The sequence below is a fragment of the Myotis myotis genome, unplaced genomic scaffold, assembly GCF_014108235.1.
Source record: "Myotis myotis isolate mMyoMyo1 unplaced genomic scaffold, mMyoMyo1.p scaffold_m19_p_15, whole genome shotgun sequence".
In the NCBI taxonomy this organism is placed as follows: Eukaryota; Metazoa; Chordata; class Mammalia; order Chiroptera; family Vespertilionidae; genus Myotis; species Myotis myotis.
The window spans coordinates 4,342,113-4,365,857 of NW_023416319.1; the positions used below are offsets into that span (position 1 = coordinate 4,342,113).

Below are 23,745 nucleotides of genomic sequence, written 5' to 3' on the forward strand. Positions count from 1 at the left end.
ATTCCTCCCAAATCGATTTCCTGGTCACATTTCTGTTTGTGGAGCCCTCCACGAACAGAGCTTTTTTCTTTAAATAAAATCGCCAGTCCTCCTGCCTTGGTTCAGGGAGACGTTTTCAGGTGAGTTGTCCGACGCTGCTGGGAGCGAAGGCAAAGCCTGGCCGGTTGTCTCTTTAAATCGGCTCTGCAGTGTGATGGGCACGGGAAGAACCATTCCCAGCCTGCGGCAGGGAGCCGGCCACAGCGCCGCCATCCGCCTCCCCCATCCCCATGGTTACGGCTCCTGCTTCCCGCCGGTCCTCTTCCCTGGCTGTCGCCGGCGGAAGCAAGCGCAGAGGCGGCTGGCGTTCCTCGCCCGAGTTCTGGAAGCTGCGTGCTGAGAATCGCGCTGCATGTCTGCCGTCCTGGCTCTGACTCACGTCCCCGGCTGCAGTCCTGCAATCTGTTGATAACTCTGCCAGCGAGCGGGGCGCACGGGCCCCGGGAATGGAGACCTGCTCCCCTGCACGGCGAGCTCGCGGTGGCTTCTCGGCAACAGGCACTGTGCTGTTGCCCCTCCAGCTGTTTTTGCCAAAATAGGTGAGAAGTTGGGTACCGCGTCTCAGGGTCTGAGCAGTGGGTGGACCTGGGGGCCGGGAAGCGGCAGGAGGTGGGGGAGGCAAGGTGGGAGCCCGCTGCCCACAGAGCCCGTTCTCCACCGTTTCTCAGGCATCAGTGCCAACCGGGTGAGGCGATTCCTGCTCCTGGAAATGCAGATTCCCAATAACTTTGGGTTAAGCTGAGGGCACCGAGCCACAGCCAAAATCCGTGTCTGTGTGGGGGGCAAACAGCCAGCCCCTGAGTCCAGCTACATCCACCTGCCAGGGGCTGGCTGTTCTTTAGGAGATGCATTCAAGGTTTACTGGATTCTCTTGACTTAAGCTGGACAGACTTGTTATCCAGCTTGGTGAGTTTAGTTTCCTGTGCTGTGTGGCGAGCATGGGTTGCTTTTTAAATGTGCAGAAGGAAGTGCTCCCTGGAGGGCATTCTGCTGCCAGTGCCTTTGGCCAGGGCCCCTCAGGCTCCCAAGCCCAGGTGGTCCCCGGACCCTCGGCATGCCCCTGGCAGATGGAGGCTGGAGTCAGAGTCCACAGGCTGGCTGGGCTGAGAGCAGCCGAGATGGGGCAACTCTGGGAGGTGCTGGGGCTGTGGGAGGAGAGGGCGGCAGGGGGACCCTCCCCTGCCCTGACCAGGCCCTGTCTTCACAGGTGGGTGCAGCCTCTCCACCCTCACCTGCCCCACCAGAGTCGCCCTGAGGCCCGTAGCCTGGGGCTTGACCCTGTGGCGGCTGTTTGGGACCTTGACCTTCTGGACGGCCATGGAGGCTGGCGGGGAGAAAGGCGCGACATAGTTGGCTAACGGGGACACCATCTGCATCCGGGGCGCCCACCCTTCAGTGACTTCACGTGCTCATGGTGAGTCCACATGCTCAGGGGCCGGGGGGGCCACGTCGAGGGCGGCCACCCTGCGCACAGAGGCCCCAGCCAGGAAACTGAGTCGTCAGGTGGTCAGCTAGCCCGCAGCCAGGCATACGCTGTGCCTGTGCCCAAGAGTCCTGGGGGTGGGGGAGGGGGCTGGAGGCGGGGGGTGGCCATTTGTTTCCAGGCCGCCTGCCTGGCTGCTCGGGAGGATCATACTAATTAGTTGATGGCATGCCGCAATGTTGAATCATTTCATCGGTGGAGGAGACGGCCGCCCCGCGCCCCCACCCCGGTCGGCTCCAGGGCCTCTGAGCACCTTCCCTGGCCTCCAGCCCGGGCCCCTCCCACTGCAGCTCTGCCCTCCTCTTGCCTGCAGAAAGTTGGCAGGACCACAGGGGGACGTGGGTGGGCTTCAGCGGCACGTACAGCAAACACGGGGGTGTTTCTCTCGCCAGCAAAGGGGGGCGGCTGCTGTGAGCAGCCCGGGGATGTGGGGGGCTCAGCCTGCGGACGCGTGTGTGCCTCGCTGTGGCGGCTGCCAGTTTGGACTCCGGAAGGTTGATGCTGAGTGAATAATGCAGTGTGTGTGTGTGTGTGTGTGTGTGTGTGTGTGTGTGTGTGACAGCCGGCAGAGCACGTGCAGGGAATGCTGATGACCAGAGGACAGTGCAGCCAGCGGCGGCCGTGGCACTGACCCCAACAATGAGTCCCAAATGCAGACCTGGTGGTCTGCTTCCTCAGGAGTGGTCAGTCTGAGTCGCCTGTTCATTTTCTCTTCGTTAGAAATGTCCGAATGAGAGAGATGCTTTTCTCCGGAATTCAGCCTCCCTCCCAGGCTGCCACGGGCCTCGGAAGCTGGACGGACGCCAGGCACTCGCCTTTCAGACAGCCGAGAGGTTGCGTGTTTTGGGCACAGGCTGCTCCTCAGAGAGGCGGGCTGCCTGGCCCGGCCCCCAGCTTCCCACCAGCTCACTTGTTGCCCGGAGGTGCCACACCCAACATGGCTGTGGCCTCCCGGGTGGCAGCATCCCCAGCTTTCCTTCCTCAAATGTAGATCCCCATGTGCCAATGGAACCTGTCACTGGTGGAGGGCAGGTGAGCTGGCAGGTGCCCAGCACTGCCCTTCAGGGCCGCCACAGGTGACCGCTGCCTGTCTTTGCCTCCTCTCTGATGCTTCGGCCCTTCCATACACTCGCTCTCCATTTCAGGGGCGGGGTCGGCCCATGGTGCCTTGCTCTCAGCCAGAACGCCGGCCCATCCAACACTGAAAACCACCCGGTTAGCCTTGCCCACAGCGATTGTGTTTCAGCAGTTTGTTGGGGTTTTGTCTTAATAAATAACACTTACACTGGAGAGAGTTTCTGAAAGGAGAATGCCCGGCCTCACATGCAGGGGCACAGTTCAGGTGAGAGCACTTTTCTGTGTGTGTCTGAGCCTGTGGTGCAGACGGCGGCAGGCTCATCCTGTGGCTCGGGGCATCGGAGGGAAGCCTGAAGGCCCAGCAGCAGGGCGGCCTGCCCCGTCTGCCCCAGGCTGCCGCCCTCTGGCCACAAGTGCAGCTCCTGTGGGGCCCGGGCCTCCCTAACACCTGCGGGCATCAGGCTGCCTCCTGGATCCCATATTTCCTCGGCCACACACTGAAGTTCAATGGCACTGAGTTCCAGGCGTCTCTGGGCAGGCTTCCTGGGGCCACGCCTCCTTTCAGAATGGTGCCAGGAGGTGCTGCTGTCTGTCCAGCGCTCAGACAGGGTCTGAATACCCAGGTGCTGCCCCTGGGAGGCCTGCGTCTGGCACCTGAAGCCCAGGCTGCCGCCACCCCACATCTTCATCACAACTGCTAGTCCACGAAGCAGACGTGGGCTGGCCTGTCCCTGGCTGCTGCAGTTGGGATCCCAATGCAAGCAGGTTCCACGTGCTCATTACTTTGTCTCCTACAATCTTCGGTGACCTTCACCCTGAGCTAGGGGACCGCCTCTCCTCAGGGAACAAAGTGGCCGGCTTTGGAAGTAGAGTAAAAGGTTGTCCAAACCTTTGCACTGTCTGTCTCCTTCCAGAGGAGCCACAGGAGGAGCAGGGTCGGTGGCCCGGCGGAGGGCTCTGAGGTCTCAGCCCCTGCGCTCTGGGCGACAGCGGCTGCAGGAAGAGGCCTGGCATGGGTGGTCCAGCCGCCTGCTGGCGCCTCCAGTCACAGTAGCATCAGGTCGTGCGGGGGGTGAGCTCCCATCACTGACCTGCAGGTTCCAGTGGCACAAAGGCCACTCGGTCATTCGGGATGGTCCTGGCCCAGGAGGCGCCACAACAGGAGGGCTGGGGCTCTCAGGCACACCCCAGCGGAGCCCCCCACATGCTCTGAATTCAGGGCTGGAATCAGTGTCCTTGGAGCGTGCTCGGGGACGTCCCGAAGAGCCCTGAAGCCAGGACAGGGCGAGAGGCCAGTCCCGCCCCGGCCGGGCTTGGAGTAGAGACACGCGGCACGCTCACAATGCCCTTCCCCCCCCACAGTTGTACCCCACATTCAAACAAGGGAATTAAAACCCCCAAAGAGATCGGGGTAGACACCAGGCAGGGTGCTCGGGAGGCCAACAGGGAGGGAACCGCCGGTTGTCTGAGCCGAGGACCTGGGCCCAGGGCCGCTCAGGACGCTCCCAGCGCTCAGCCGCCCAGTCGCCAGTCGGTCAGCAGGTGCAGGGGGTCGCTCCCACTCCAAACGCATCCTCCAGGCCAAGCCCAGGAACCTCCCCCCCACCCCACCCCACCCCGCCCACAGGCCGGCACCTCCAGCCTCGCCTAGAAGAGCAGTGTGGATGCTGCAGACACTTGGCTTCAGTGAGTGCTCTCCATTTGTGCTTTCAATTCTGTCCGCTATTTACACTTCTAAACACTCCTGACACAGCCTCCAGTCCGCAACTGGAGTGTCACCCCCTTAAGCAGTGACGCCCAGACAGAAGGCGCGTCCCCGAGACGCTTCCCACTGTTCTCTCCGAAGCTCTCTGAAGCCGACCAGCCCACACGCCTCCAAAAGGAAACGTAACAAACATGTAAATGCAACGTCCAATTAGGGTAATTTGTGCTCCGAATGAATAAATTACTTATCTTTTTCCTCTGCCTCTCCCCCGGGAACACTTTGATGAAAGGTTGACAGATCAATAAGATGCAATTATCATTAAAAAGGCGACAAGGGACAGCAGGCGCTAATGAAATCAGCCTCAGTCGGAACAGAACCACAAGGAAGGACGTCCCACATGCCCCCGGCCTGTGGACGCCTCGCCGAGAGGACGGGGCGCGCACACGGTCTGCACACACATAGGTCTGCGTCCGCGGCTGGCACAGGCCCCTTGGGCACGTGTCACTCTCCACTAAAGGGTGATGTTTTGATCAGACAAGTGGCACGCGACCTGACTGACTCCCTCCTCCTTTCCTCTTGCTCTTAACGTCCTGATTTATTTGGTTTGCAGAACATACCAAAAGGACACACGCAACTAAGAATAATATAATGTAAAAGGAACTCATGCCTCGAGAAATGGGAAAGCAAACAAACCCACAGTCCAGGCCTGAGCTCCACAGAGAAAAGAGGCCGCCTGGGAGGATGCAAGCCGGTAGCCTCGGAGGAGACAGCTCCTGGCCCTGCAGGCCCAGAAGTGACCAGGAATCACAGCTCCCTCTGCCATGGGGGTGAGAGGGTGGGGTCCCTCATCCTCCCCTCGGGGCTCCCTAGCCTTTCTGCTGTGAGGTCGGGGCTCCGCCCATGGTTGCTGGTCCAAAGGGCACTGCTGGGGCCCTGGCCTAGGGGGACTTGTCCAGGGACGTCGGTCCAGCTCTGTTGACCACATACCAACAACCGTCAGGACCTGCTTGTGGAACGCTTGCAAAGTCGATTCCTCCAAGAGGAACTTGTACATGTGTGAACTTTAAAATATAAAGTATGTCTCCGTTTTGCATTGCCTACTTTGAATTTTAAATGTCACCTCTAAAAATGTAGAAAGGCACTGTTGAGAACTCTGATTTGGAGAAAGGAAAAAAGAGGAGGCCAAAGGGAACTGATTGTTTCTTATAAACACCCACTGTGGCTGCCGCTGCTTGGGGTCAGTCCTCAGCGCCAGGGGACCCTCAACCCTGGGCGCTCAGAGGAGGGGGAAGTGCCCGAGGGCGGGGTGACCTCCAGCCTGTGAACCCAGCCTGGGCGCACCCTCACGAAATGTCTCTGCATCTTGAGTAGTGCCGCTGCTGCAGCCGGGGTGTCCCTGTCACCTTGAGGCTGGCACCTCTTGGCCGCCTTATTCCTGAGCTCACAGTTTAGTGGGGATTTGGACAAGGGCACAGCATGTGTCCTGCTGGAGCCCATGCCAGGCTGATGGGAGTCATTGCTGTTCTGTGCATGTGCACACCTGCCCTTCAGACGTCCAGTCTATGGACATTGCGGACCAAAGCGTGGGTGCCACCGTGGTGTCCGGCCGTGGTCTGTGGAGTGTCATAGCACCCTCCCTCTGTCATGTCTGGTCATCATCTTATTCTGGGCCAGGGCACTATTTCTGGCCTCAATTGCCAACCAGGTCCCTTGGTGGTGAGGCCATGAAGAGTCCCCCTGGCATCCACTGGCTTTTATGTGAGGTCTCTCTGCTGTCAAGGCAGCAGCTGATGGGATCAGTCACGGGGAAACCCACCAAGGGCTGTCGGGGCCCCATGAAGACGGCCAGCTGGGCCGCCCCTACAGGGTGAAGCCACTCGTGGGCAGCCCATGAGGCGTGGCTCCACCTTCTGAGCAGGTCTTCCCTGGCAGGGTGCCTCCTTCTGCTGAGACCCGGCAAATGTCCCCTGATTCAGAGAATGCCACCAGGGACTTGCAGGGAGGGGCTGGGCTCGGGGAGAGCCCCCGTGGCTCTGCCACATGCACAGGTTCTCAGCCGCGTCGCTCACCTGGGTCTGCTCTGTGTTCCTTCCAGGATTTGAAGAGTGTCCTCTCCCTGCCCCAGCACCCAGGGGAGTTCCTGCACCCCGTGGTGTACGCCTGCACGGCCGTCATGCTGCTCTGCCTCCTCGCCTCCGTCATCACCTACCTCATGCACCAGAGGTGAGGCCCTACTCTGTCCTGAGACGCCCCGCCTCCCCGCCTAGAGCAAACCCCAAAGTGAGACCTCCTACCTTCACGGAGCAAGAAGTCCCTGGAAGGCACTTCACAGATGGCCGGCCAGCTGGAGCCTGCCCCGCCTGGGTGGCCCTGGGGGTGACCGAGGTTCGCCAACGGTCAGGGACAGCCATGCCCCTCCATCCCCCGTGTCCATGTTCTTATCAAATCCGGTGAAGTAAGTTCTTCCTCCAACAGCACAGCGTCTGCTCAGGCACCCGAGGGCCCATGTCCTTGGGAAGTTGGAGCAGCCGGCAGACCCTCAGGCACGTCTGCATTTTTTTTCTAGAAAGGAGACTCTAGTCAGGTCTCTTCTGAGCTGGTTTCCTCTGCCTGGGAGTGAGGAGACGACCTGGCTGTGTCCCCATCACTCGAGGATGCCCTGGGGAATGTGAGGAGGAGTGTCGGCCATGGTCAGGGGTCAGCCCACAAGGCGAGTCATGGGCAAAGCCTGGGCCGTCTCATAACCACAGAACCACCGTCATGGGAAGAGACGTGGGGTGGGAACACGGCCACGGAGGGCTGTGGCCACAGGCACAGCTGTCAGCATAGCTAGGGAATCTCAGTCGTGGCCGTAGCCAGGGATGAGGTGTGGGCACAGCCATAGGCAGCGTCCGAGTCCAGTGCCCACATGGCGACAGGGGTCGCCGTGTAGTTGGTCACTGTCACAGCCTCCTTTCAAGGTTATAAGAGATTTCTCAAAAACCCTTCCAGGCCTCGTGCTCCAGGGTGGTTTAACACCGAACCCCACCAGCCACACACTGAGGGTGGACTCCGCACGGTCTGTCCGTCTTTCCCTTGATCTGGTCCTTGGGGTGTGTCTCTCTGCCCAGCGGTCTTCCTGGTTCCCACATGGACAGACGCAGGTGAAGGGCTCACGTCCTTTCTGCTGAGGGGCAGGTTCCTGACGACACACCTGTGTTTCCCCAGCGCCATCCGGATCAGCCGCAAGGGCAGGCACACGCTCCTGAACTTCTGCCTGCACGCAGCCCTGACCTTCACCGTGTTCGCCGGGGGCATCAACCGCACCAAGTACCCCATCCTGTGCCAGGCGGTGAGTCTTCCTTCACCTGCGTCTTCCTTAGGGTTCATCACCTCTCCGGCCAAAGGGGAAGTTTGTGATCATTGTCTTGTGTATGGAATCATATTTGAGTATCTGTTCGGGTGTTTCGCATGAAAGGAATGGTCCAGCGTCCAGTGTGTCCGTGTTGCAGACCCAGGTGAGTCTAGTTACTTTGCTCCGTATTCCATAATATAAATAACTAGAGGCCCAATGCATGAAATTTGTGTGTGTGTGGCGGGGGGGGTCCCTCAGCCCAGCCTGCACCCTCTCCCAGTCTGGGAGCCCTCACTCCTTACCGCTCAGTACTCCTTACCGCTCGGCTGGCTGCTCCTTAGCGCTGCTGCGGAGGCAGGAGAGCTGCACTTGCCAGCCGTGAGCCCTGCGTTGAACATCTGCCCCCTGGTGGTCAGTGCGCATCATAGCGACCGGTCGTTCTGCCATTTGGTCGATTTACATATTGGGCTTTTAATATATAGGATGTATTTTTCACTTGGACCAATTTGCTCTGAGGCCTGTGGTGGCGACAGGCTGATGAGAAGTCCACTGTCCCACAAACAGGGCTTGTCCAGGAGCAGGGACCTGCCCTGCAGAGGCTGGTGGGCAGGAGCAGGGGACAAGCCACCCGCTTCCCCATCCAAGTAAGAATCCCAGGATGCTAATGCCAAGACTCATAATCAGGCAGCAGAAACTGTCACCAGTGGGCTGCCACGGAGTCCAGGCCACAGAGACACCTGTGGAGGCCACAGAGGAGTTTGCCCTGCCCCCTCTCGGGTAAAAAGGGAAAAACTTAAACGACCCTTCGGCTCCTGACACGGCTCGGAAAAGGCCCTTTCCCAACCCACAGAGCATCCCTCCAAGGACCACCCCTTCGGTTCTGTCACTTCGTGGGCACACCGCCCGGGCCACGTGGAGGGAGCTCTGGCAGCAGCACCCACGGGGATGTCCCGCTGCTCTCCTTACAGCCTTGGTTGCTGTGAAGCCATTCATCGATGGCTGTGCTGCCACAGCCTCGCCACCTGGGACCTGGTGCACTGGCGCTGACCTCGGTGGCTGTCTGTCCACACGAGGTGACCTGTCCACATGCACAGACTCACCCTGGGGACCCATAGGTGAGATGCTGCTCCCACAGGGGTACCTCAGGGAATAATCGGGCTGTTAGCTCTCGTTCTCCACACCCACCTGCACACAAGGGAGGCATCAGGCCCATGAGAGAAGCACCTGCTCCAGAGCCCTGACACCCCGGGCCCAGCCCCTAGGCTCCTGGTGAAAGAGACACCACTTTTCTGTGACTCTGTCAAGATGAGCCGCCCAGCACAAACGCGAACAGCACAATGAGGGGCAGGCCCGCCTCCTCTCGCCTTTCCACAGCGTGGAAACCGCTGAGGCGAGCGCCCCGGGAAATCCAATTTACGCTCCGCCTGCAATGCTACCGGGGAGCGGAGCCATCCAGACGCGAGGCACGGATTGTTACCTCTATGTCCGCACTTCTCCACGCGAGCGCCACAAGCCGGGCCCAGTGACGAGGAGCCGCCAGAATCACGGTGGTACGGCCACCCCCACCCCCTCAGAGGCCCAGTAATCATGGTACTGGGGAGCCCTTGCCCCCCCAAAATCTGGGAGCCATCTGTGTCTGCTAGCCACCCACATGGCACCCAGAGGCCTGGCCAGGGTGCACGGTAAGTGGGGGCAGATGTGACCTAGAAACATCCACAGAGGTAAGACCTGTAGAAATCCTGTTAGTGTGAGAAACACTCGATTCTCTCGTAGTGACAACCTTGGGGCCCCAGCAGAGGCAGCCAGCCCTGCGCTCCTCAGCAGATGCTGTCCTGATCTCCCCCCTACCTTGCCGGAAGGTATCAGGGCATCATTCATTCATTCACTCATTCACTCATTCATTCACAAAAATGCACTGGGTGCCTGTGGGTGCTGTGGGTGCAGCTGAAATCAAACCTACCGGTTCCCCCGCTGTGTGGACCTGCCTTCCAGTGGCGTGTAGACAGCAGTAACCTGCCCGGCGTGTCAGGGAAAACGAGATGCAGAGCAGAGGCGAGGCCAGGCTCTCCTGGCTGGGGTCCCTCCTCCACTCACCGCAGGAGACCAGGAGGCACAGGGAGAGGTGATGGCTACTTCATGTGTCCCTTTGATGGGTTCCTGGGCACCCAGACATGTCACACATGATTCTGGGTGTGTCTGGGACGGTGTTTGGGATGAGGCGAGTGGAGTGGAGGGCCGTCCGTGGTATCGGTGGCCTCGTCCAATTGCTGGGGTCTGAATAGAGTAGAAGTCTGAGTGAGAAAGACCTCGGTCTCGGGCCTTCAGATGCAGACACAGGCTGAATTACATCGCCGTTCTCCTGGGTCTCCAGCTTGCCCACTGCAGACCTGGGGCTTCTGCGGGCTCCCTAATTACATGAGCCAATTCATTATAGGCAGCCAGGCTGGCCCCCACCTTGACCAGTGACACCTACACACGACCCTGGTGCCCGACACAGGACCCTCCGGCCAGCCTTCCCTGACCAGTGTCGCTCTGGGTGACAGTGAGTGATGTATGAGAAGTGGTCCAAGCTCCGAATGGCAGAGAGAACAGCCGGTTGTCATGGCAACAAAAAATGACCATGCGCCTCATTAAAGTACAAAGTGACATCATGATCACAGACAGACGGCCAGCGTTGTCCTCACATAATAGATGTGCGTCAGGGCTGCCCTGGGCCCAGAAGCGTGGGGAGGCGGTAGGCGGCTGTCTGAGAGCCAGGGCGGCGTCCCCGTGACCTCTCCATGTGTCCAGTCTGAGTCGGTGTTTGGAAGACAGAGTTCTGCCGTCTACAGGCTCATAAAATCCCCCCACATGCGGTCAGGATGAGGCTCACCCCCACCTCCTCCTCCGCACTCACCTCCCAGCTCTGGGTGCTCCCTGCCCTCCTCGCCCCTGAGGACGTGTCTCCGTTTCTTCCCGAAAAGAAAGTCAGACTGTCCTTCAGTTGAGGGCCAGGTGACGTGACTCCCCACCCTGCATCTCCTGCTGCCGAGCTGGTCCCCTGGCTTCCCAGCGCCTCCCCCGCCTGCCAGGTGGGGTAAGGCCCTGTGCGTAGGACGCAGCTGAAGCCAATGGAGGGCAGGCCGAGGAAAAGGCTGGACTCACCCACGTGCAGGAGCCCATCCCAAACCCTAAATACAATTCTGGGATTTACCCGCCTCCTCGATGTTCTCATCAATTATTATAGAGTTTTCTCATAAGTAAAACTGAACGCTGCACTTGATAAATCATTATGATGGTGCAATGCTAGCTTTACTCAGAGAATCTCTGTGTTCCTTAAACATTTATGTCCTCTCCCATTATAGCCGTATTTTACTTGTCAGTGCGAAGTGTCAGGTTATTACTTCAAAGGTAACCTCCTTCTCTAGAACCGGGTGGAGACAGAGCGTGGATTGCGTGATTAGCTCATGCAGTAAGTGCTGGCAATGGGAGGAACCTGGCTCTGTTTCCATAGCAACAAGCAACTCCGACTGACAGGGAGCGGACTTGAGCGTCTGACCCAGAAGGTGCTGATCTCACCAGCAGTGCCAGAAACACTGGCATCTGGGAGACCCCTGCTGCGCACCACACCACCTCACCCGTGGGCTCCTGTGTGGGGAGGGCCCAGCACCTGGAGCTCTCCGAGTACCTGCCTGGGCCACACCCACCACAGGGACCCGTGCACACAGGCCCATGTGCAGGATGGTGTGCGTGCTGCTCACAGATGCCCTGTAGCCGGCCCCAGGTGGACCACACCCAGAGGCTCACGGGCTCCCAGCCGGTCCCTCTGCAGGACAGCCAAGCTGCTTTGGGCTAACATACCTGCAAGGCTTCTTTGCAGCCCAGGCATCTCCCTTGAGCTCAGAGACCCCTGTGAAGAGCAGTGTTGCTGGAACCAAGGACCCTGGGGCCTCCGGCAGCCTCGTTTCTTGTCACTGCCGAGCTGCCTCCTAGGACCCAGGGGAGCGGGAGGGCTGGGCGGCTCTGGGACGTGCAGTGGGGAGGTCAGGGAGGTCAGTGCACTGGCGGGCGGCTACTGACCTGTCTCCCCCGCCCCCCAGGTGGGCATCGTGCTGCATTACTGCACACTCTCCACCATGCTGTGGATCGCCGTGACTGCCAGGAACATCTACAAGCAGGTGACCAAGAAGGTCCCACCCTGCCCAGGCCCAGACCAGCCACCGTACTCCCAGCAGCCCCTGCTCAGGTACCTCCCATCCCCCAGGCTCCGGGAGTCCCGCACCTGATGCTGGGATCTAGGCAAAGTGGCTCACAAGGAAACTTGGGGCCCTAGGATGATGTGGCCAGGGTTTGGGGGTGCTGGGCGGAGGGTCGGGGGCAGGAGTGAGCTGGGGCTAGCTAGAGCCTGGCCAGCAGGTTTGGGCCAGTGTGTCGGTCCAGTGTTGCTGAGCTCCACGCCATGGGTGGGCCGTGGTGCACACGGCTCCAATGGGGAGTCAGTAAGTGGCCTCAGTTATTCATGGGTCTCTGAGTTAAGATACCTACTCATTCGCTGGGGAAACCGAGGCAGCTCAGTTGCTGGAATTGCTGGTTTCACGGTGACTGCGCCCCGGCCTTTCATCTGGGGCTCAGTGGCTTCGGACTCACAGCTTTCTCCACGAAGACTAATTACCGGTCTAGGCAGGTACCATCATCACGAGCCATGGAGGGCAGCCTAGGGAACGTGCGGTGATGTCAGAGTGAGACCGCGGTGGTGGAATAGCTTCGAAGTCGCGGGTGAAAGGCTTGTCTCAGGATGTCCACACACTGCAGGGGACAGCGGTGCTCACAGCAGGGACTGACTCTGCGTTCTCACACGGGAATGTCACCCCACCCCACTTACTGATCAGACTCCCTCCCCCCCACGACCTGAGACCAAGAGTCCCTGTGCCCAGGGCCAGCCCTGGCTCCTGTGCTGCCCCGCGGTGACCCCATGGCCAGTCAGCAAGTACCCCATGCTCTTTCTTCCTCCCAAGTGGCTGCACGTCCTCACCCTGTGTGTCCAAGGACGCTGTCGGGCAGTAGTTGGACTTTCATCAAGATGCAGATTCACTGGTTCTTTCTAGAAACTGTGCCCTGACAGAAGGAGGAGGCTGCCCGACCCTACGGTCAGGGGAGCTCCTGGCTGGGTTGTGCGGAGACAGGGAGTGCATGAAGCCCATGGTCCTAATGGGTCTGGGCTCCGCTAGGGGCTGTGTCAGTGGGAACAAAACAGAAACCCCACCAAGATCCAAGTGGGGTCCAATGTCACATGAGCACAGGAGAGGGGCTCTGACCTGGGGGCCCCCAAGGCTGGTGCAGACCTCCCTGCTGAGGACGTGGCTGGAGCCCAGGGGCACGTGAGGCTGGTGCAGAGGGGCCACCTCCACCAGGAAGAGATCACTGGAGGGGGCAGGAGGCTCCACACCTCTGACCACCACCCAGCGGCTGCAGCAAGAATAGCTGCCCAGGCCTCCAGCGCCCTCTGCTGTCTGAGCCTGTGCTGTACCCAGGAGCTGTGCTCAGCCCCTGTCCTGAGGGCTTGAGGACTTGGAGTGACTTGAGCTGGAATACTCAGGGAAAAAGCAGAAAAAAGGCAAGAGAGGGCCTGGTCGGAGGTGATGGAGGGCCCTGAGCGCTTCACCCTGCAGGACGCACGGCCAGGAAGGCTTGGGCCGCAGGGCAGGTCAGCACCTCTGCAGCACCCAGTGGGCAGTGGCCCGTGGGACACACTGCCCGAGTCGGGAGGGACTGAACCTGCCCAGGGCCCGGCCGCCTCTAGAGCTCCACTCGCTGGAGAACATGTGGGTCCCACAGGGACAGTCTGCAGCCATCGGGAAAGGAGAGCATGCGACAGCACTGAACGGGCCAGGGCACACTGTCCCCCAGCTCCACAGCTTAGCAATGTGGCCCCCCTCCCCCCACCCGGCTGCCAGGTGGACATCTGTGGTCTGGCCTGGGCCACGGGGCCAATGATGGCGATCACAGGCTTGAGCAGAGCGAGCCCCACCGCACTCTTGTTTAATCCTTTTCGTGAAGTCCTACGTGCCAGAGATGTGGTATCTGTGTTCATGGGGGAGAATGTCAGGGAATTTACATTTTTAATGTCCTTGCCTGGTTTGGATACCAATCTCAAACTGTGTCAGGGGGTACCCCACCCCCCTTGTTTCTGAAGGAGCCTACATAAGACCCGGCCATCCCTTCCTTAGACGTGACCCACGGGACCTGAGTCTCTCTGTTAGGTGTCTGTGGATATTGAAGTCAATCTTCTATTATACACAGAGTATTCGGACTTTCTATTTCTTGTTTCAGTTTTGGTGATTTTTGGGTGTTGGTTTTGTTTTGTTTTGTTTTGTTTTTGCCAAATCATTCACATACACTTGTGTATGATATAGAGATGCCCCTCTAATTACGATGGAGTTTCATCCTGGTAAACCCATCACACGTTGAAAATATTGTTGAACCGAAAATGCATTTAGCACACCGAACCTGTGAACAGCATAGCTTAGCTTAGCCCACCTGACGATGCTCAGAACACAAAACCCCAAGACGCTGGCAACACAGCACGCTGCCGGGAACGGGCTGTTGGTTACCTTCGCGATCACGTGGCTAACGGCAGCCTCCGCTCACCCTGCCGCTCAACATCACACCACATAGCACCAGCCAGGGAAAGATCAGAAATGCAAAGTGCAGTTCCTACTGAATGCGTTTCACTTTCACGCCATCATAAAGGTGGAAAACCGGAAGTAGAACCATCCTAAGTCGGGACCGTCTGCCCTCTGACTCCTTCGGTGCCTGTGGGACGGGTGATGGGAAACTGCCTCCTCGACGCTGCAAGTTGTTATCTCCCTTTTCTTTTCTTTCTTTCTTTCTTTCTTTCTTTCTTTCTTTCTTTCTTTCTTTCTTTCTTTCTTTTTTCTCTCTCTCTCTCTTTTCTTCATCAGCCGACTGAGGCTATGTCATTTTGTTCATGGTTTCAGGAAATGAACAACTGCTTTGGTAATTTTCACTACTTTTGTCTCTTTTTTTCCTACTGGAGGTGTAACTGACATAAAATGATTAGCTTCAGATGTAGGACATAATGGTCATGTATATTGTGATCTCCACAATAGGTCTGGTTAACATCCATCGCCCACATAGTTACTCCTTTTTCTCTTGTGATGAGAACATTGAAGATCCACTCTCTTAGCAACTGTCAGAGATACAGCACAGTGTTACTATCGTCGCTGCGCTGTACATTATATCCAGGACTTTTTTTCTTTTCTTTATCTCTGCTCCTTTCCATTTCCTTTGATTTTTTATTTTTCCGCCTTGCTGAGCTGGAATCTTAGGTCAGTGAACTTTAGACCTTCCTTTTTTCTCACAGATGCAGTCATAGCTATGAATGTCCCTCTGAATCCTGCTTTAGCTGCACCCCAGAAATCTTATATGGTATTTTCTTCCTCATTCTGTTTAAAATCGTTTCTAAATTCCCTTTTGATTTCTCCTTTGATCCATGAATTATTTACTAGCAGAAGTGCATCATTTCATTTCCAGATAGTCGTGATTTTCCTAGTTATCTTACTGTCATTAATTTGCAACTTAATTTCATGGTGATCAGAGAATATACTCTGTATGCTTTCAATCCTTTTAAATTTATTGAGATGTGTTTCTTGATGTCATCTGTCATGATGAACAGACTATGTGCACTTAAAAAGAATAAATGTTATGCATTTATTGGTTGTGATGTTCTAGAAAGAGTAATTAGGGCAAAGTGATTAATACTGTTGTTCAGATCTTGTTTCTTTACTGATTTTTTTTTCCTATTTGTTCTCTCAATTGCTAAGGAAGGGGAGTTAAAATCACCAACTATGATTTTGGAGTTGTCCGTTTTGCCCTTTAATTTTGTCCATTTTGCTTCATGTAGTTTGAATCTTTTCCTAGGCACACTCACATTCATGGTTGCCATGACTTCCAGTAAACTAACACTGACATCATTACAAAATGTCCCTCTTTATCTTTTTCTCTTAAAATCTACTTTATCTGCTATTAATGTAGCCACTCCAGCCTTCCTGGGGTCATGGTTTGTGTGGACTGCTTTTTCCATCCATTAACTTTCCACCTCTCTGTGCCTTTATATTTTAAATGCTTCTATTGTAGATGGTAAATAGCTTGCTTTTTTGTTGCTATTAATCAGTTCTGATGATCTCTGCCTTTGGAGTTTTTAGTCCATTAAAATTTAATGAAATTTTCATTTGGTTGGATTTAGATCTCCATTTCACTATTTGTTTTCTGTTTTACTTTTTGTTGTTGTTAATCCTCACCAGATGATATTTTTTCCATTTATTTCTAGACAGAGTGGAAGTGAGGGGGAGAGACAGAGAGAGAGAAAAACATCAATATGAGAAAGACACATTGATTGGTTGCATCCCACCCAGGGATCGAGCCTGCAACCAAGGTACATGCCCCTGATCAAATAGAACCCAGGACCCTTCAGTCCATGGCCGAAGCTCCAACCACTGAGCCAAACCGGCTGAGCGTTACTTCCTTTTTTTTTTTCCTTCTGTCCTTCCTTTCCTCTTCTATTTCCTCCTCTTGGATTATTTAAACATTTTTAAACTCTTTATTTTATCTCTTAGTGTTTTGCCTACTAATTTTCTGTGGTCGCTTCAGGGATTTAAATCCACGGCCTCTTCACAGCCTGTTCCGTGTGAAAATTCTACTATTTCATGTAAACTACATTAGAAACCTTGCGACTGACGGAGACCCTCTCCCCTCCCACCACCCTTAGGCTGGAGACACCGTATATATTACCCCGTGTGTGTCATAAATGCCACAGGCAGAGGTAGCATTCTTAAAAATATATATTTTATTGATTTTTTACAGAGAGGAAGGGAGAGGGATAGAGAGTTAGAAACATCGATGAGACAGAAACATCGATCAGCTGCCTCCTGCACACTCCCTACTGGGGTTGTGCCCGCAACCAAGGTACATGACCTTGACCGGAATCTGCCGGGGTCCAGCCCCAGCGGGTCCAGGGGTCCCCAAAGGTGTGGATGGAGTCGGCGAAGAAGGAATGACACAGAGACAGTGTTCAGTTGATCAGCAGCCTAGCCAGGATCTCCAGCCAGGATCTCCAGCCAAGTTCTGGTCTGGATCTCCAGCGAAGTTCTGCTTAGGACCTCCTGCCAGGGTCTGTGTCCATGTTCTCTTGCTAGGTTCTCCAGCCAGGTTCTGTAGCCATGTTCCCTTGCTAGATTCTCCAGCCAGGTTCTGTCCAGGTTCTCCAGCCAGGTTCAGTCACCAGGTTCTAGTCAGGTTCTCTTGCCAATTTCTGTAGTCAGGTTCAGTGCAGGATCTTTTGCCATGTTCTCTCCAGCGAAGTTCTTCTGTCTAGGGGAATCCTTTTCCAGGGGTTCCCAAAGGTGTGGACGCAGTCGGCGAAGACTATCCACCCTCTTCCTATGGTGGAGTCCGATCCGTCCCGAGTGCGGGGCGCTTACCTAGGGGTCCCTGTTCGGGCGCCAGATGCCGGAGTCCAGCCCCAGCGGGTCCAGGGGTTCCCAAAGGCGTAGACGGAGTTGGCGAAGTTCTTCTGTCTCTAGAGAACGTTCTGTGTAGGTTCTGTGCCTAGGTTCTGTCTCTCTTGGTTCTGTATTCTAAGTTCTGTGTTCTAAGTTCTGACTCTCTTGGTTCCGTATTCTAAGTTCTGTCTGTATTCTAAGTTCTGTCTCTCTTGGTTCCGTATTCTAAGTTCTGTCTCAGAGGTAGCATTCTTCCTTTAAACAGTCACATGTATTTTAAAGAAGTTAAGAGGAAACAAAATCTTTTCTACTTACCCTACTATTTAGCATTTTTATGTTCTTTCTTCCTCCGAGTGTCCATGGGGTACAAGAACCCTTCAGCCTGAAGGCCTTCATTTAGCATTTCTTGAAGTCAGCGGGACACTTAGTTTTATTTTTATTACAATCTGTCTTTATTTCTCCTGCGTTCTGAAGGGTGTGTTTCTGGGTATAGAATTCTGGGAGGCAAAGTCCTCAGGGGTCACCACCAGTGACCAGAGGCAGGGGCATCCTGCTCCCACCCAAGGACCTAGGACCCGTGTCAGTCTCCTCTTGGGGGACATGGCGCTGGGGCCTGGCCAGGGCCATCTCTGCAGGGGCGCAGCAGCCAGCGAGCTGGGGGTGCGGGGAGGGGTGCAGAGGAGGGGCCAGGCCCTGGCAGTGGCTGCCTGGTCAGTGGGGCTGGCGCTGCCCCTGCCTGACAGCTGCTTGGCCAGGATCCCTGGACTACCCTCCCTAACTTTGCCCTGAAGGTGATGCTGTCCTTGGGGGACCCAGTTGGGTTCAAAGGGCAGTGAGCGACCTCCTGCTCTCCGGCAGGTTCTACCTCGTCAGTGGAGGGGTTCCTTTCATCATCTGCGGAGTCACGGCCGCCACGAACATCAGGAATTACGGGACGGAGGGCGAGGAGTCGGCATAGTGAGTACAAGCACCGAGGGGCTGAGGGTGGCCCTTGACGAGGCTCCAGTTGCCCTGGCTGCAGGTGCCCAGCGGCAGCCAGCACCTTCTCTGGTCACAGACACTCATAGACGACAGACTGCCACAGCCCGGGAATGAGGCGCGGCCTTGCTGAGGCCATGCAGGGCAGGGGTCCTGGCTGCCCAGACTGTCCCCAGGTGTCCATGAGTTGCCAGCACAAAGCCTGGTCGCCCAAAGCTGTCCTCCTCCCCAACGGACCCAGTTTCCCCCTGGGGACCGAGGGCCAGTTCGTGGAGATGGGAGAGGCCTGGGGGACCAATAACACCTGGGCAGCAGGCCAAGGCCAGCAGAGTGGACCCAGCTGTGCGCAGGAGCTGGGTCAGACTCCGCAGGCCCTCCCTACCCTGTCCAGGCCAGGGAACCTCACCGACCCTCCCCACTCTCACTCCACACAGGACGCCCACCCCCAGCTCTGCAGGCTCCAGTGCCCTGGGACACTCCCCGATCTTGGCCCTCCGAAGCAGCCTGAGTGCATCAGACTGGCCCTGGTGGGTGGGATGGGGTCCCTTGCCCATCACCTGACCATGAGGCCACCCGTTGGCCATGCCCAGCAATGACTTCCACGGGCACCTCAGGTGCAGGCAGCACAGTCAGCACTGGGCTCTCCCCACAGCCAACCTGCCTGACCCCGGGAGGCCAGTCTCTCCCCCACATTCACAGCAGTGCCACACTGGGCTCGGGTCCCAGCACAGCCCTCAGCAGACCCTCGGGGTCCTGGAGCTGTCTCCCCCCGTCCCCCACACCCTCACCAGCTCCTCCTCCTCCTGCTCTCCTCCCGCAGCTGCTGGATGGCCTGGGAGCCCAGCCTGGGCGCGTTCTACGGGCCGGCGGCCTTCATCGCCCTGGTCACCTGCGTGTACTTCCTGGGCACCTACGTCCAGCTGCGGCGTCACCCGGAGCGCCGGTACGAGCTCAGGGAGCGGACGGACGAGCAGCACCGGTTGACGGGGCTGGAGGCCGGCCACAGCCCCAGGGCCCCCCCAGGCATGGCGCCCACCTGTGCCTCCCTGGCCGCCTCGCTGCTGCAGAACGAGCACTCGCTCAAGGCCCAGCTGCGGGCCACCGCCTTCACGCTCTTCCTGTTCACGGCCACGTGGACCTTCGGGGCCCTGGCCGTGTCACAGGGCCACTTCCTGGACATGGTCTTCAGCTGCCTGTACGGCGCCTTCTGCGTGACGTTGGGGCTCTTCGTGCTCATCCACCACTGCGCCAAGCGGGACGACGTGTGGCACTGCTGGTGGTCGTGCTGCCCTTCCCGCCGGGACACCCAGGCCTCGGGGCTCAGTGCCCACCACACGCTCGACGCCAATGGGGACGCACTGGGGCACGCCACCTGCCTGCAGGACTCGCCTTGTGTTGGCAAGCCACGGGGTTTTGGGCACCCGCCGGCCAGCCACTGCAAGATGACCAACCTGCAGGCCTCCCAGAGCCACGTCAGCTGCCTGTCGCCGGCCACGCCCTGCTGTGCCAAAATGCACTGTGAGCAGCTGATGGAGGACATGGCCCATGTCCACCTGCATGAGGAGGACGCGTTTGGGCACGACCTGCACCTGCACCGGTGCCTCCAGGGCAGAACTAAGCCTCGCTACTTCAGCCGGCACAGGGCGGCCGCGGCCGAGCAGGAGTACGCCTACCACATCCCGTCCAGCCTGGACGGCAGCCCCCACAGCTCACGCACAGACAGCCCCGCCAGCTCGCTCGAGGGCCCGGTGGGGAGGCACACGCTGGCCTGCTGCGCCCAGGGCGACCCCTTCCCCTTGGTCAGCCAGCCCGAGAGTGGCAACGTCAGCCCCACACTCTACGGCTGCACCCCACGGCCCGGCAGGGAGGCAGGCCGTGGCCCCGCCCACTTTGAGATGCTCCAGAGGACACAGTCCCTGCCCTTTGGGGGCCCTGGCCAGAACGGGTTGCTCAAGGGCGACGTGTGCGAAGCCGTGCCTTACGGTGCCGACAGCACAGGCAACATCCGAACGGGGCCCTGGAAGAATGAGACGACTGTGTAGCCGCCGTGCCACCCACCCCGGGCGAGCGTCAGAGCAGAGCAGGGACCCTCTCCCCCGTGAGGCCGGCAGGGTCACCAAGTGACAGAGCCGCTCAGAAGCGACTGGCACCCCCGCTGACCTCTGGTTATGAAGGACTCAAGTGGGAAGACGCTTTGGGCCACATTGCCTCCCCGAACCCCCAGGTCAGACAAGTTGTCGTGCCCACAGTCACCCCTCGTGGACCCGAAGCGCCCGTCCCCGGGCAGCCCAGCCATGCAGCAGGCAGAGGAACCGGCCTCCGTGTGGGGGCCTGCCCGCCTGTGATGGCCACGGCAGGAGGCACACTGATCTTTCTCGTGTTCAATGTGTGTGTTCAGTCTTGTTCCAGGGGCGGGCAGCCTGCTGGCCAGCCCAGTGCACTCTGAACCTGGGCCCCACGTCTGAGCCGACGCCCATGCCATCTCCACCTCAGCCCCCACCCTGAATGCAGCCCCAGCCCCGCAGGCTGAGGGCCTCACAGACGCGGGGCACCCAGCTGTGCTCTGGGAGCACGTGGCCTTCAGGGGGGTGGAGGGGGCCCCACGGCTCTGCAAAAGCCCAACTGTCCTTTAACAAATATTCCATTTCCTAAGCCAGCCGCTGTCAGGACTAGATCCCGCCCCAACATGGGAATTTGGGAAAAATAAAGTTCCCTGCCCCGCAAAGAGAAGGAGCTGGCATTTCCATGAACGTCTGGGCACAAAGCCCTGACTCAGAGGACAGAAGTGCCCCATCCCATGGCTGGGGTCAGTGGGTCCTCACAGGGGCAGAAGCCTGGATGCCCAGAAGGATGTGACGTGCGTGTGAGGCCGTGCACAACCGTCCCTCCCTTCCTCCCCTTGGAACTGTGACATGTATACACACACACACACACACACACACACCTGTGTGTGTGCGCCACACATGTACATGCCACGTGTGTGCATCACATGTTCACCCACCCGTGCACAGTACACTATCCCTGTGCGCACATCACCACCAACATGCACATGGCACATCGCGCACAGGCAGGGTAGTCAGGTGACCAGTGGTCTGCTCGGCTGTCATGGTGCGACTCGCCCGTGTGCTCTGCGGTCTAGGCGGGAGGATGTCCCCCGGAGCGGCTCCTTCCTTCGCACCCACTGGGAGAGACGAGGAGTGTGTCAGGTGCCCCAGGTCCCACGCTCAGTATCTGAGCGCGAGGAGCCTCACTTCCCGGGATTCCTGACAGTGAAGCTGTAGCTTACCACAGTGTCCGTACCTGCCACCAACCCCGTGCGTCTCACAGGCCCACCAGACAGGCAACCAGATGACCTCCGGGCGGCTCCTGTCTCCATCACTGTCTGCCTGTTCACCTGCTTCTGTTGCTGACATGAACCGAGACCCGACGCTGTGCTGTGTACACACTGTAGATGCAGAACCGTCAGGCAAAATACAGTGTTTCACATTGTTCGCCCTTCGTGAGGCTGGTTACTGGCATCCACGTGCGTCTCTGACCCTGGAGGAGGGCGGCCCACCGGCCTGCAAGGCCTTGTCTGTGCCCTGGTGCTTGGGGCAGGGCCGTTCTTCCCTGGCCCGCCCCTGTGGGGACCCAGCATCCCTCCCACCTCAGCAGCCCTGGCAGAACAGAGAGCATCTCATCATCTAAACCAACGATGCTCAGCACTAAATAAACCTCGAGGGCTTCAGGATGGACACGGCCTCCTGAGCCCAGGGGGGAGCCGTGTTGTGACATGGCCCACTGGCACGTGCTGTTTCCGGAGCACAGAAGGGCACCGCACGCTGCAGTCAGGCGCTCCGTGTGGAGTGAGCTTCCACAAGGGTGTGAATGTGCTTACATGTGTGCTGTATGTTTGTACCTTGGATAGCTGTGCACATGTGTGAGTTCATGTAGGTGTGTGTGCATTAGTGAGTGGGTGTGGTGCCGGAGTTGTATTGCGTGTATGCAGTAAGAGTGCATGTGTGTGCATGCTACATGAGAGTGTGCATGTGTGTATATGAGTGTGTGTGCTTGTGTACATGAGATGAGTGTGCATGCGTGTGTGTGCTCTTCAGAGAGTTAAAAAGTCAAAGCGGAGTGCTCTGGCCATTCGGGGGCACGTGGAGCAGGAAGGGGCATAAGAGGCGCATCCCTCAGCCATGACCCACGCTGCTGCGTCCATCTCAGCAAAAGGATGACCAACAACCATGGGGGTTGGTGACAGGATGAGTCTGTGGCCAGGAGGGAGGGGTGCTGGATGGGACTGTGGACATGCAGGCACATGTGACAGAAAGAACCACCTGAGGGACAGTCCTCCAAGGGCGCCAGGCAGCAGCCCCGCCAGGCTGTGGATCCAAAGGCGTTGCCTGATGTCACAGAGGTCACACAGCAGTTCGAGGACCAGAAACCCCTGCGCACTGACGGGGAAGGTGCAGCAAAGGGGGCCTGTCCAGAGCCCCTCTGGGTAACGGCACCCACAGTCCTCCACCATCCCTGCTGCCTTCACACCCACCAGCTGGCAGGTGTCAGCCTTGTGGTGTCCTGCCCATGGCTTCCCTCACCTGGGGTGTCCCAGGGAACCGCCGGCCGCTGCCATGTCCCCACGGTCCCCAGGGTGGAACGCATCCAGGGTAACATCGTAAATTTATTCCATCTCAAACTGCATAAATGTCGACACTGTCTCTGCACCAGCAGCAGATGACTCCTCTCATAGCTCCAGCCACACCCACGTGGTGACTTTGGGGGCCAGCCCTGGCTACCAGAGGGTCCCCACTTCCTGTGGTCGGGGGTTCAAGCATCAACTGGACTGGGGACCCATGTCCACGGTGACCTCACCCCTCACCCCTGCAGGAGCCCCCGAGTCCTGCAGAAGCACCAGGGGTCCCCAGGGAAGGCCTTGTGAGCCCGGCCAGAGCTCTGGCTCCCGGGCAGCAGCAGGTCAGTGGGCTACTGTCCTGTGTTCCCATCTCTAACTGACTGCACCCAAAGACCTTGATCATGTAAAATGAGTCAAATGGTCATTAGAAACAAAAAAAAAATAGTTTTAAAGTTATTTATTAAATATTCAATTTATTAAAACTTACATGTGTATTTGTTTCCAAAAAGTGTGATGGGGACCCTGGCTGGGTGGCTCAGTTGGCTGCAACATCGTCCCATATACCAAAAGGTTGCGGGTTCAATTCCTGGTCAGGGTGCATACCTAGGTAGTGGATTCGACCTCCAGTCAGGGCACATATGGAGGCAAAGGATAATGTTCTCTCACATCCATGCTCCTCTTTCTCTCTCTTCTCTCTCTCTCTCGCTCTCCCCCTCTCTTTTTCTCTCTCCCCCATCCTCTCTCTCTAAAGTCAATTTTTTTAAAAAGAACAATATTCTCAAGTAAGGATTTTTTTTTTAAAGAATGATGGGGGATCTATAGAAACTTTCAAGCATAAAAATATGTCACAATAGAATAAAATTCTGGGCCAAATTGGATGATTATCATGAGTTTAATGAAAAATGTCACGATGAGGATTTCCGACTAGTAAAGAAAAATGCGTTTCTATGTTTTCTGTAAATGGCTGGTGGTGGGTACCAAAACCCCTTTGGTATTTAGCTTCTTGGATACATT

General features: G+C 57.4%; 1 protein-coding gene across 1 annotated transcript; it reads left to right on the plus strand.

Moving 5' to 3' along the window:
* Positions 1-264: 264 nt before the first annotated feature.
* ADGRA1 (adhesion G protein-coupled receptor A1) lies at positions 265-23,142 on the plus strand. The gene is made up of 7 exons (XM_036335725.1): positions 265-578; positions 1,247-1,453; positions 6,400-6,527; positions 7,512-7,635; positions 11,718-11,863; positions 17,997-18,095; positions 18,937-23,142. Exons 2-7 carry the CDS (start codon positions 1,451-1,453, stop codon positions 20,156-20,158), a joined length of 1,722 nt encoding a protein of 573 aa, XP_036191618.1. The 5' UTR covers positions 265-578; positions 1,247-1,450; the 3' UTR covers positions 20,159-23,142.
* The last annotated feature ends 603 nt before the right edge of the window (positions 23,143-23,745 follow it).